Source organism: Gallinula chloropus (genome assembly GCF_964237585.1).
Source record: "Gallinula chloropus genome assembly, chromosome: 1".
Taxonomy (NCBI): Eukaryota; Metazoa; Chordata; class Aves; order Gruiformes; family Rallidae; genus Gallinula; species Gallinula chloropus.
Window position 1 is genome coordinate 83,430,445 of NC_140085.1, and position 12,156 is coordinate 83,442,600.

A 12,156-nucleotide genomic window follows, 5' to 3' on the forward strand; every position below is an offset into this window, starting at 1 on the left:
GACAGAGATAATTCAAATTGATGCAAGTCCTTTTTAAAAAAAAAATCACTAAACGATGGGGGAGCAGAGCAAGCCCCTGACGCTGACCTGGATTTACAGAGGGGCAGGGACAGGCCCAGGCCGCTGCTCCGAAGAGCTGCGGAAAAAACCCACCAAACCCCAAGCACCGGCCGCGCTACCGAGACCGGACCCAAGTCGGAGACCACACTATCCTCGGCGCTGCCGCTTTAAGAGCAGGCGGGGAGCCCGCCCTTTCTCGTCCGGCCCGCAGAGGGGCGGAACGAAGCGGCGGCGGCGGGCATCAGCAGGTGGGTGTGGGCCGGGCGCTCCCTGGCCCCGGTCCTATCCTGGCACGGAGTAGTGCGGTCGTGTGGGGGCGGGCGTCCGGATCGGGCTCGGCCCGGCGGAGTGGCGGACGGAGTAGCTAGGTGAGGCCGGGCCTGCGCGGGGTGGGACGGCCCAGACGGTGGTCCCGGTGCGGGCCTTCCCCTTGCAGGCGCGCTGCTAGGATTGTCCGTAACCCCCAGAGACCCAGCGGCCGCTTGGCAGATGGGTACCCACCCCGAGGTGACAATCCGAGGTTGTGCGATGGTCGCAGTGGCTGCCGTAGGGCGCAAACCGGTCGCTCGGGGCCGGAATGCTGGGTGACAGGATGCGATCCGCCTCCCCCGCTGGACCGGGCAGCTTTTGGCTGTGGGGAGCTCTGCCTTCCTCCAGTGGGAAGCGTGCGGTTGGTGTGATTATGCTTTGAAAGGCACCAGCTGCTTTAAAAAAAAAAACAAAAAACAGGCCTTAAATTGCACAGCAATTGACATTTGGTAGGTTTTGCTTGATTTTTGTCCTTGTCTCCAAGTTCTGATCTCCCATTGATTTCCCAGTAAGATGGGAAGCCAGGAGTGTCGAATGCAGGGATATCTCTATCCTGATGCCTTCCTGCACTAAACACTTAAACTCAGTTTGGAATTTTGAGCACAGAGCTCTTGGCAGATATTTCCCTACTGACAATTTTTAAAAAGTAATTGTTATGACAGGCCATGCAAAATATATGCTACTGAAACTCAGCCCTGCTAATTTGCAGCAATTCATGGGGAAAAAACAGAATACAGCATTAGCTGATGAGCTTTATGGCTCTCATTGATTTCAGTTTACTTCATGCTTCCCTTGGGCAGATGAGGATTATATAGGCAGGGCCTATATAATGCCAAAGGCAGGCATTTGTTAATTGCATTCATTAATTACATGGACTCTGCCAAATGGCCTTCTCAAATGTGAAAAATGCAAACCGTTCAGCCACGTGTTTTTGTATTAAAAATACAAAGCCTTTAGCCGATGATTTAAACAAAGACATAACTGGACTATCAGCCTAAATAGCAAAGGAAGGAACATTCACAGCTTAACATTTTAGCAAATTATCAGACTAAACCCAGTACCTAAAGCAGAGGCCAGCACACAACTAAACTGCCAATAAATACATCTGAACTTTTATAAAAGATAAAGACAAATAAAACCTGAAGTAATTAAATCTAAATTTTAAGTAAATGAAATACGGATTGTTAAGACTTTGTTTTATTAGAATATCTTTACTGTGAAAGAGAGAATGTTTGCAAAAGAGAGTGCAGGTTTTCTTGTGTCTATTTGTCCATGCAGTTTTGCTGTAGTGGACGCACAGGCCCTAAATGTTTCTCTGATCATCGGCTTAGGTGGATGTTCAAAAGCTGTGCCCTGAAGCACTATGTCCAAGTTACTGAAATTAAATTGGAGAGAAGATGAGGAAGGAAAAAAGATATGGAAATATTAACAGATGGATGAAGGAGGAGATCTGAGCAGGAAGGCAGGAAAGGAGCTGCTCTCTTTTGAGGCCACCGCTTGGCAGGGTCGGTGTAAGAAAGACCCAGGGTCTGCAAGAGATGGTGGATGAAGAGACTATAGCAATGGTGATGAAGTGCTGACAGGCTTGTCAGTTGCAGCCCAGCTGAGTGCTGTTGCTCTCCTCTCTTCATTCTCCTGATCCTTAAATGAGTCTAAACTCTGATATAGCCATCTATTGTTCACCTTTATTGCTTGTGACCTGAACACTGTCCTGGAGTGGTGTCAGGTGGTGTTTGAATGTGAGGTCATCCAGTCTTGAGGCCTCATTTTTTAAAAACTCTTTTCATTTTGGAGCTGGCAGCCTGACAAATCTGAGGAAGAGAGGGGAAAGTCCTTTGAGGAAGTCCTTTAATTATCTGCCTAAAGATGTTTTCATATAAATGACTCATCACCATTATAAAACTTTTAATTAAGGGTGTCTCTCTAACAACCTACTGATAACCTTTGTTATGTCCATAGGCCTTGCAATGCAAGAGGCCAACCGGGGCTTAAGATGGAATGTTAAGATTCAATGGAAGAACCTTAAATGGGAGCAGATTGCTGTGTATCTTCAAGGCAGAAGGAGATGTTAAAAGGCTGTACCTTGAATTTCTAGCTCAATCAGCTGTCCCGCTAACTAGTGGTTTCTCACCATTTATAGCACTCTCCTGAACGGATCTCTTGATAGCTTCTTCTTTAAATGCCACTTCTTTTATACTTCAGGGGCCCTTTGGGCAGGGGAAAGGCATGCATTCATGGTCACCCCACAGCATCTTGACCCGAAGCCCTGGTGGTGTATAACCTCAGACTCACTTGAAGACACATCGCTTACATAACACTGCTCTCCTTTCAGGAACTGTCATCCATCACTAAACCACCACCCTGTCAATGTTTCAAGCTTTCTGCCTCATCACTTGCTTCAGACACATCGCTCCCAATTCTTCTGAGGAAGGTTTGTCCTTAGAGAGACATGGTCTTCCCTGGCTGGAAGCAACTCCTCCTCATGAGCAGACAGACCACCTTTTCCAAGGCTTGGAGGAGCAGGAGGGGAGGCCCCTCTCTGCACTGGAAGCGCTGCTGCCATTGGAGTGCTGGCAAGTCTCTGGACCCCGAGGTGAGAGCATTTTTGGAGGAGAACACAGAGGTCACCAGCAGCGGGCATCTCACACCTGAGATACGACTGCGCCTCCTCACCCCTCGCTGCAGGTTCTGGAGGGAAAAACCTGACCTGTGGCCTTATGGGGACCCGTTCTGGGCAATTTACTGGCCAGGAGGCCAAGCCCTTTCCAGGTATGCAGCATGCATATTAAGTCCAGCCTGCTGTGGGCCTGGATATCAGACCCGGCTCTGCTTGTAGTGTTTCCTAGCAATGTGTATTTGCTTTGTATGAGTGCATTATCTGTGGTTCTCTCTGCTTATACAGGAGAGATGCAATCTCTGACGGTTGGCAGTGAAGTTTCAGCACCTGCTGTATATAGAATAACTTGTGGCTCTTAAGTTGAAAGCTGTTGTCTTCTCTAGTCATGCATGTGTTGGCAATGTGTCGTATATGGGATAGATCAGAGGGATGCACTTCACTCGTAAGAGAGAGGCAATAATATGTTTATTGATATAAAACAAGAGGGTGTAACGGTGTTCGGTAATAAACGCGACAGTGATTAAGATTCGATGGTAAGGTAATCTTGATTAGTTAGTGCATAGAGAACAGGGTCAGATGAATCTATCAGGGAGACCCTCCCGTTGAGTCACGAGGTTCAGAAAGAATCCCCTTGCTTTCTAAACTCCTGCTCAGAGAGGAGCCTAGGTGCGGCTGGATTCAGTCTTAGTCCCAGACTTGGTCAACGATTTATGTCTAAAGGATCATATATACAATCAATCCTTTCTATTTCTTAGCTAAGATCACAAATGTTAGTGCACTTATTCCCAACTCACTTACCGAGGATCTGCTGCAGATCTGTTGCAGCAGGGATTCTCTCGACCTCGAGGAGTAACCTTGAGAGGCGTCCCTTTCAAGGGGAGATCCTGACGTGCAGCCCGCTGTCGTCTCAGGAGAGCTCAAAGGGCTCTTGGACTGCTCACTGTTTATGGAGTAAGAAGATTGGCTCATAGTCATATTTACACACCACCTGTATATGCCAGTGGACACTGACCAGTGTCTGGTGGGCACATTAGCATAGATAACCCTTGGCTATTGTGTTGTTATCTGTCTTCCTGAACTCACTGTGAGACAGATGCAGAAATCACAATCAGCACCAATGGTTAACAATCAATCTACGTAAACAGGAAAAGTCAGGAAAACATGGGGGCAACGGGGGAAGCATACCATCACACAATGGGGCTGAATTTGGATCTGTGGAAGGGCTGTGCAGTTGCCAACAGAACCTACTGAGGTGTTTAATTCTGTCATACATTGTCTCTCCAAACAGGAAAATTGCTATTTTGTTGTAACACATGGGAGGTTTTTTTGATAGGAGACAGACAGGATTGTGGATGTGTGTCTGTTGAGAAAAGTACTGTAATGCTGATACACTCGGGTGTGCTGCTTGGCCTGAATCAAGCCTTACTGTCAAGTCTTATCAAGGCTGTCTTTTAGTCACGTCAGAAACCACACTTTGATTTTGGCCGCTTACTGTCAAAATATCTTTAATGTTCCTGATTTCCAGGAACTACTTTGAGTTCTTTTATTCTGTACAATCAAATCTCTTGCTTTGAACAGCAGAAAAAGTTCATAAATGTTACAGCAAAGAACAAGCTGTCAAACATTCCCCACATAGATGAAAGGGAAGGATCTGAAGTGAAGCTTTGCTGGTTTTCTCAAAGACAGCATAACTAAGAAGGCATTTTTGACCAGGAAAAAATTAGTCTTAAATTGTGAGTTGATTAGCCTGCTGTGTAGATGAACTAGAGCAGTCCTCAACATTGCATAATTAAATGGAATACGGTACTCTTTACATTTTGTTATCATATGATTCATACACCCTGCTATTTGGGGAACAATAGTAATTACCTGACACTTCACTTTATTGACTTACAGCTTATGCACTTTTTTGATATACTGGCAATGTCAGAAATTAGCTGCATAATCTGAGTAAAAACAAAAAGGGACCATGAAAACATGCTGCTTCCGTAACTATGATTTTACCATAGCTGGCATTCCCACAACATAAGGGGTCTCCCATTTCAAGCTATTCCTCTTGGTGTAACCTATGATATGTTGTAAACCCAGCATGGCAGACAGCAGTCTCCAACAGCAGTGTATGTGCATGCCAAGGGATACAGTGGGTTCTAGTTGTCCTAAGTCACCACAATTGTTAGTACTAACTTGAGAACCACTTGGCTGCAAGACATTTTCAACATTAGACCAGGTCATGCTCTGCACAAGTTACTGCTGGAAAGTCACTGCAAATCCACACAGAGCCCCTGGAAAGGGGAGCATTTGCTGTGGAGATCCAATCCCTGTCCTCTTCCTTGTTGGTAAACTAGGGGCTGTCCTCAGAGGAGGAATGGCTTAGGGGGAGTGCTGTCCAACAGCTGAGTTGCTCAGCCTCTGCACAAAGGTCCTGCCTGCGTGTCCTCAGAAAAGAACATCTGAGATGGTTGCCAGTCATTACAGGAGAACGTGATTTTTTTAAAGCTGAGCTGGGGTCACTCATTGGATTGGTAACCACATTGCTCAAAGTGCTGAGCTGTGCATGTCCATGCTGTCTGTTAGGACTCCTTGTGATGACATGTAGAACAAGGTATGGGATGTCAGGCCCTCCTCATGTTTCCCATGTTCTTGATCTGGGTATTTTCTGTCTTCAGTCCTGGTCTTGAACTTTCTTGCTATGGTGTCTTTATGGCTTGAACTATTTAGTTTGAGGTTAGGTTGTCTTCTGTTCTCCCAGTCTAGGCTCCTAGGAATCTGTATACACATGTGCTGACATCTAGCAGCTATTAACACTTGATGTTCTTATTAGACCTCCTCCTGCCATTCCTGCTGGTGCTTCCAGGCCCAGGCATTTCCATTCATCCATTTGCCATTATACCAATCTTGATATTTCCATTATGGTTCTCTGCACTGGAACGTACCTGCAAAAGCTGTGCTTACCAGTAGTCCTGCGTGAAGAGTCAGCCATTACCCTTCTTGTGGTTTAACCTGGCAGACAGCTAAAACAACCACACAGCTGGTTGCTCACTCACCCTGCCTCAGTGGGATGGGGGAATCAAAAATAAGAAGGTAAAATTAATGGGTTAAAATAAAGACAGTTTCATAGAACAGAGAGTAAGATAATAATAGTAATTATAATGCACAAGCAATGCACAGCACAACTGCTCACCATTTAAAACCAAGCTGCCCTACCTCCCAGCCAACCATCAGTTATATACAGAGTATGACATCCTATGGTATGGAATAGCCCTTTGGCCAGTTAGGGTCACAGGTCCTGGCTGTGCCCCCTCCCAGCTTCTTGGACACGCCCCACTTTCTCATTTGCAGGGCAGTGTGAGAAGCTGAAAAGTCCTTGCTAGCTTGGCAACAACAAAAACATCAGTGTGTTATCAACATCTTTGGTGCCAGAAGACAATACAGAATACAGAATGCTTTCCTATTACTACTTTAGCAGAAGCAATTGCAATTTGCAGTCATTTGTGCTACCCAGGGCTCCTCCCTCTGCATTTAGGGGCTTCCCCTTTGCAGAAGACTCAATTTCAAGGCAACTGTTGAAGTTGTGAACCCTCAGTAATGGTTATAGGATTTGTAGTGTTTAATAATAACTGCTGCTTGCCTGTTGTCAGTTCTTCCCCATTTCCAGCCTAGGGGTTTTTGCTTGTGGATTCCTCTTGGCAGGTGTCTGCAAGTAGATGAAGATAGTCTTTTTCTGCTCACTGCCGCTCTGTTCTCATTTTCATGTTGCTACTCAGGAACAACATTAAGCAGACTAGAAGTATTTGCATCTGTGTCTGCATGCTCAGGAAAGAGGGGGAATTCCTCTTCTTTCAAGCAGTTGCATAAAGCAGTATTTTAGGGCAATGGGTAGGCCTTGCCTTTTGATGGGTGCAGTATTCTCTGTGAGTACATCATGATGTTGCTTCAGTCAGATTGCTTTTAATTTCTACAAGTACTTGCCAAGTCTTTTAGTCACATTGTTGATTGTGCCCATTTATTAGATAAGCTCACCTATCGAAGAAGGAGGTGACTGAAATAAAATACTGCTTCCTTGGCTGGATTTCTTTTTGTTTGGGGGGGTGGGGAAGCAATAGGGAGAAAGGCAATGGTTCTTCTTGATTTTTACATCAGCAGAGACAAATAAGGAACTATTAATGAGCTGCAGATGTGGAACAGTCTTTTTTTAAGATACCATGCTTCATTACATGTATGGCAAGAACTCTTACACAGCATACTGGAAAACTGAGAAATTTGCATCATCTTGTCTCTTGCTTTAACAGCTTTTCTTTTCAGGTATATTTTAGATAATCCACGTATTGTTAAAGGACGATCGGTTTTGGATCTTGGAAGTGGATGTGGAGCAACAGCAATAGCTGCGGTGATGAGTGGTGCATCACAAGTCCTTGCCAACGACATCGACCCTAGTAAGGCCTTTTTTTTTTTTTTTTTGTATGTGTGTGTGTCTGTGTAAAGATATTTATGTACATTTAACAGAGACCTGACTTTGCTCAATCTGGGAGAAGTTCGGGTTCCAAGCATTGTTCTAAGTTGGCTAAAAAGATGAATGGATTTTGCCAGTATTAGAAGCTGGGTTGTACCAGCCTCTCTTGCACCTAAGTATATCTCCATAGCTTCTCAGAATGAACAAACAGCAAAGTTTCCATCAAGAGTTGCCTACATACCATCATGAAGATGGAAGAGAACTCCAAGTGCAGGTGGCAAGTTGGCTTTGGTACAGGACCATAACATTTTCCTGCACTTTCATATATTTTGCCTTTCCCCCCACTCCAAGTCTGTTTTCCCACAACTGATTTCTGAATTCAGTGTGTTGGTATTTTAATTACTCATTGATTAGGGAGGAAGCATATCCATAAGTTAAAGCAGTTGGATATTATGCTGTGACTAATTTGTTTCCACTGGTATCTATTCCAGGAATAGCCCTGTGTCATGGTGCAACGAGGATAAAATTTCATGACTTTATGCCAGTTTTTGACCCCTAATGAAAACTGTGGAAGGCCCCAGCTAAGATTTAAAAAAAGTATTTAAGAGATGAAAGATGAAAAGAAAATTTGTAAGGGGGCTGAATGGCAGAATCCCAAACTGTAACTTTACTTTGACTTTTCTTCAGTTGCAGGAAGGGCAATGATCTTGAACTGTGAACTGAACCACCTGAATCCCTTCCCCATCGCCATTAAGAACATCATTAATTCAGAGGCTGGCAACTGGGACCTCATTGTTCTTGGAGATATGTTTTATGATGAACAACTTGCTGATGATCTGCATCACTGGCTGAGGAAGTGCATCAGAATACAGCAAACTGAAGTGCTCATTGGCGACCCTGGCAGGCATCAGTTTTTAAGTCACAGCATTCGCAGTCAGTTGCACAAAGTTATAGAATATTCACTTCCTGAGTATACTAGACAAGAAAACAATGGATTAACATCAAGTATTGTTTGGAGTTATCAGCCCTCAAATAGCTTGGAAAACTGTTGAAGCTGGCTTTATAGTGATTTTTTTCTCACTGGTTGGCTCACCCCCACCCCTAAGCATGTAAAATTAAAATGGGAAGTAAATATGGAACATACCTGTTTATGCAAAGGAAACTACTGTCCCTTCACACGGTACTGATTTCAAATCCTACTCGCTGGAGGCTTTGAGGTAAAAACCACATGCAAAATGTATCCAGAGGGGCCTTCACTGAAGTGCAAATCCAAAGCCAAGTTACATGTAAAAGTTTGCATGCCTGATGTTTTCCACATATATTCATGTCTTGCTCTCTGACACTATGGTGAAATGTTTTGCATACCCAGCATATTTCTGTGGGGAGAAGTTGGTGGCTAAAAGATCACTGCAGTGCTTTCACAAACTTCTGTATCTTACTTAGAGAGAAAATTATTGTTGTCCTCCATATAATGCTCCACTAGAATATTAGGTCATACTGTGCTCACCTTAAAGTGCCTTGTTCTTTTTCTGAGTATCTCTTCTGAATGTCAGAAGTAACTAGTTTGAACCTACCCTTCCCCTCTAATAAAAATTTACTCTTCCGTGAAGCTGCAAGAGTGATTACTCAGGAGTTGCACACCAGTCTAAAGTACTCTTCTTGAAGTCTGGCCAAAGTAAAAGTTTTTACTAAGTGGAAAGTAATTAAATAGGAACAGCTATAGGTAACTATCACCTAGAGAGTAGGGTCAAGTGATCCACATTCGCTAATTCTGTGGCGGTAAAAAAGGCAATCTATCACCATGGGAAGCTGGTGAGGAATGAAGGAATCTTTCTGTTTGTGATGTTTCTGAACAGAACATAACTAAATAATAACAGGGAATTAAAGTTGTATAGAATTGTTTTTCTCTTCTTTTGAGGAGAAGTTGCTGGACAAGAAGCTCCAGAATCACTCAGCTGTATCTGTCAAGGAAGAACCCTCTAGAGGGTAGGGAAAAATAGTTTGATCCACAATGAAGAGGCTGTAAATGCAGCCATTTGAAAAAGAAACCAATGTTTTCAGAGCAGTCTTGAAGGACTATCCCCTTTAGCAGTTAACTACAGACAAGCAGTGGTGGAGAATGAGTAAGTGCAAAATGAAACACAGTGCACCTACAACTATCCAAACACCAGGTGATGAGGTAGCAACTTATAAACGTAAAGTATGTGATACACTCAGAAAAGCACTATGTTTATGATGTAGGAGGTTTAGGAGCACATTCAGATGTATATAATTGTAAAATATAATTTAACAAATTTTCAGAACTATACAAACTGAAGACTTTAATCTTCAGAACATGTGAATTTTCTGCAGATCTTACCCAACAGTTTACGACACTAGTATCCAAACAATACAGAATATCAAGTGATAACTGCATACATGTTCTTCTCCCACTTCACCTACTATTTGTAAACATTTGTTGAAAGTGGCTGTGATTTAATCTGAATCAAAAACTATTCCAGTAGTTAAGAAGCACATAAGTAGACTCAAGCTCTGACAGCAAAGAATTTAACATGACTTACCTTGAACTTTCAAGCCTAAAAATACAGTATTAATTCACTGCAGGGTTGTATAGATTTTTAAGCACAAGGTGAGGATATACCACTAAGTCACACATTTAGAAGAGGCTATAGGATAAGACAGTAAATCTACATGCATGTTTAAAGACACAGTGTAAGCTGCCTTCAACATGAAAAGTCCAAGATTACATTAGCAAGAAAAGAAAAGAAAAAAGGACAACTTTGCCAGTGAGGCTAGCTAGCATTGTCCCACAGATAAGACTTTCTTTTAAGTATACTTTGGTGTAACAGATTTTGGTGGTCTTCCACCTTTAGCTGCTTTACATTATCTTAATTTATAATTTTCATTCTGGATGAGGCACTTGGAAAGTCTGGTGACCACCACTGCACTATGTTATAGTTACATGTCATACCACAACAGACTGAGGGAACTGGGCTTGTTCAGCTTGGAAAAGAGGAAGCTTCAAGGGACCTATGAGCAGCCTCCTAGGATAAGGCTGTTGAGATGACAGCCAGGCTTTTCCAGTGAGAAAAGGTGTCAGTTGAAGAAAACAGGGTCAAACAGGATAGATGGAAAACCTTTTTCCATCATGAATACAGTCAAGCAGTCTCAAAAGGTTGTAAAGACTCTTCAGTCTTCAATTTCTCAAGACCTGACTGGATAAACCCCTGATTAAGTTGGTCTGAGTTCTCAGCTGACCCTGCTTTGGGCAGGAGATTTGACAAGAAACCTCCTGAGGCCCATTCCCACTTACAGTTTTATGCTTTCTGTGGTATCATTTCTGAAATCTGGGCTGGCAGCCTGATCCTTACTCTTGTTTGACACTGATGGAGCATGTCAACAGGAAAAATAGCACAAACCAAATTGATTGCCAAGTTATGTCCAATAGTTCAAAGGAATGATGGGCCCCCACTGATATCAGGGATTCCACAGGGTAAAACAATAAGCTACTCTTTAGTCAAAAGAGTGAATGAAAAGTGGTAGATTAGGTTCTTAAGCCTCTATCTTATCCGAGGATTTGTTGCAATTACAGCCTTCTGTTTGCGGGAATGGTTTGTACTGGTGCAGCTATACCTATAGACATAGGAACACACTCATCACTGGACTAAGCCATGGCACTGCATGCAACAAGACTTAGGAATTTTAGGCACTGGAGTTTGAAAATTACACTTTCAGTTACACTTGAACAAATTTTCTAAATGGAATTACTTGTCCATAAACCATGTAATGAACAGAACACAGAGATTATTGTCAGACATCATAATATCCTTTAATATTATTGGATGCAACATATATTATTATAATCTTCCATGCAATTTGACATGAACTTTAAATAGATTAGAAGGCTGGTTTGTTTCTGCAACACTTAAAATAAGCATGGCTATGACAAGCAATAAATTATAAAGTAAACTATTCCTTATGGACGCCAAAACTCACGGATTTCTAACCCTAGCTAAACCCTGCTACTTCCACATGCAGAATATCAACAATGTGCTACCTGCCCTGTTAAAATTGTTAACATTTGAAAAAGTTTAAGGTAGAAATCATAGAACTGTCACTAGAGGTTATGCTGTTTCAAGAAAGCCAATGAGCACGACTTACAACTGTGATAAGGCTACTGCTCTACCATGTATTAAAATCATTCTACACTTCTAATTATTTTCTTTTTCCTTTAATATGACTGCAAATGAAGAATATAGAAACAGTTGTTATTTTCAGCTTCTGGAGGCCACTGGAGATATAATAAACCACATGCAACAGAGCACATACTCTGCTGAACTCTATCATCCTGAGATTCATGTGCTCAGACACTAAATTTAGTTCTATCTCACCCAAAGCTATGCTTATAAGGGACAATGTTTTGTTCCCTAAAAGGATTTTCATGCAGGAACATAGGCAAAAACAGGGCAAATAAGTATTTGCCCATATACAAAATTCTTTTATTAGTCATAAATTTCAGAGTAGTAGCTAAGTCCCCCCAGTAATTTAAAAGTAATTTTGTGTTTACCTGTTACCAGACTGTATTCCTGGATATTTAAAAATCCAGCAAGTTTAATGGTAAATTAACTAGAAACCTGCAGCATTAGTAACATCCAAAAAAAGGTACCTATGGGTTTTTTCTCCAGACCTAGCAAAAGTACACAGTCAAAGGAGACCGCTT

At 42.6% G+C, this 12,156-nt stretch overlaps 1 protein-coding gene across 1 annotated transcript; it reads left to right on the forward strand.

The window, feature by feature from the left end:
- The first annotated feature begins 278 nt into the window (after window positions 1-278).
- ETFBKMT (electron transfer flavoprotein subunit beta lysine methyltransferase) lies at window positions 279-8,525 on the forward strand. Its single transcript, XM_084272383.1, has 4 exons — window positions 279-308; window positions 2,702-3,138; window positions 7,289-7,419; window positions 8,124-8,525. Exons 2-4 carry the CDS (start codon window positions 2,819-2,821, stop codon window positions 8,486-8,488), a joined length of 816 nt encoding a protein of 271 aa, XP_084128509.1. The 5' UTR covers window positions 279-308; window positions 2,702-2,818; the 3' UTR covers window positions 8,489-8,525.
- Window positions 8,526-12,156: the final 3,631 nt, after the last annotated feature.

Coding starts and splice junctions, on each gene's coding strand:
- ETFBKMT (XM_084272383.1), top strand. CDS start 2,819: ATGGTCTTCCCTGGCTGGAAGCAACTCCTCCTCATGAGCAGACAGACC. Junction 3,139..7,288: donor GGAGGCCAAGCCCTTTCCAG/GTATGCAGCATG, acceptor TTTTCTTTTCAG/GTATATTTTAGATAATCCAC. Junction 7,420..8,123: donor TGCCAACGACATCGACCCTA/GTAAGGCCTTTT, acceptor ACTTTTCTTCAG/TTGCAGGAAGGGCAATGATC.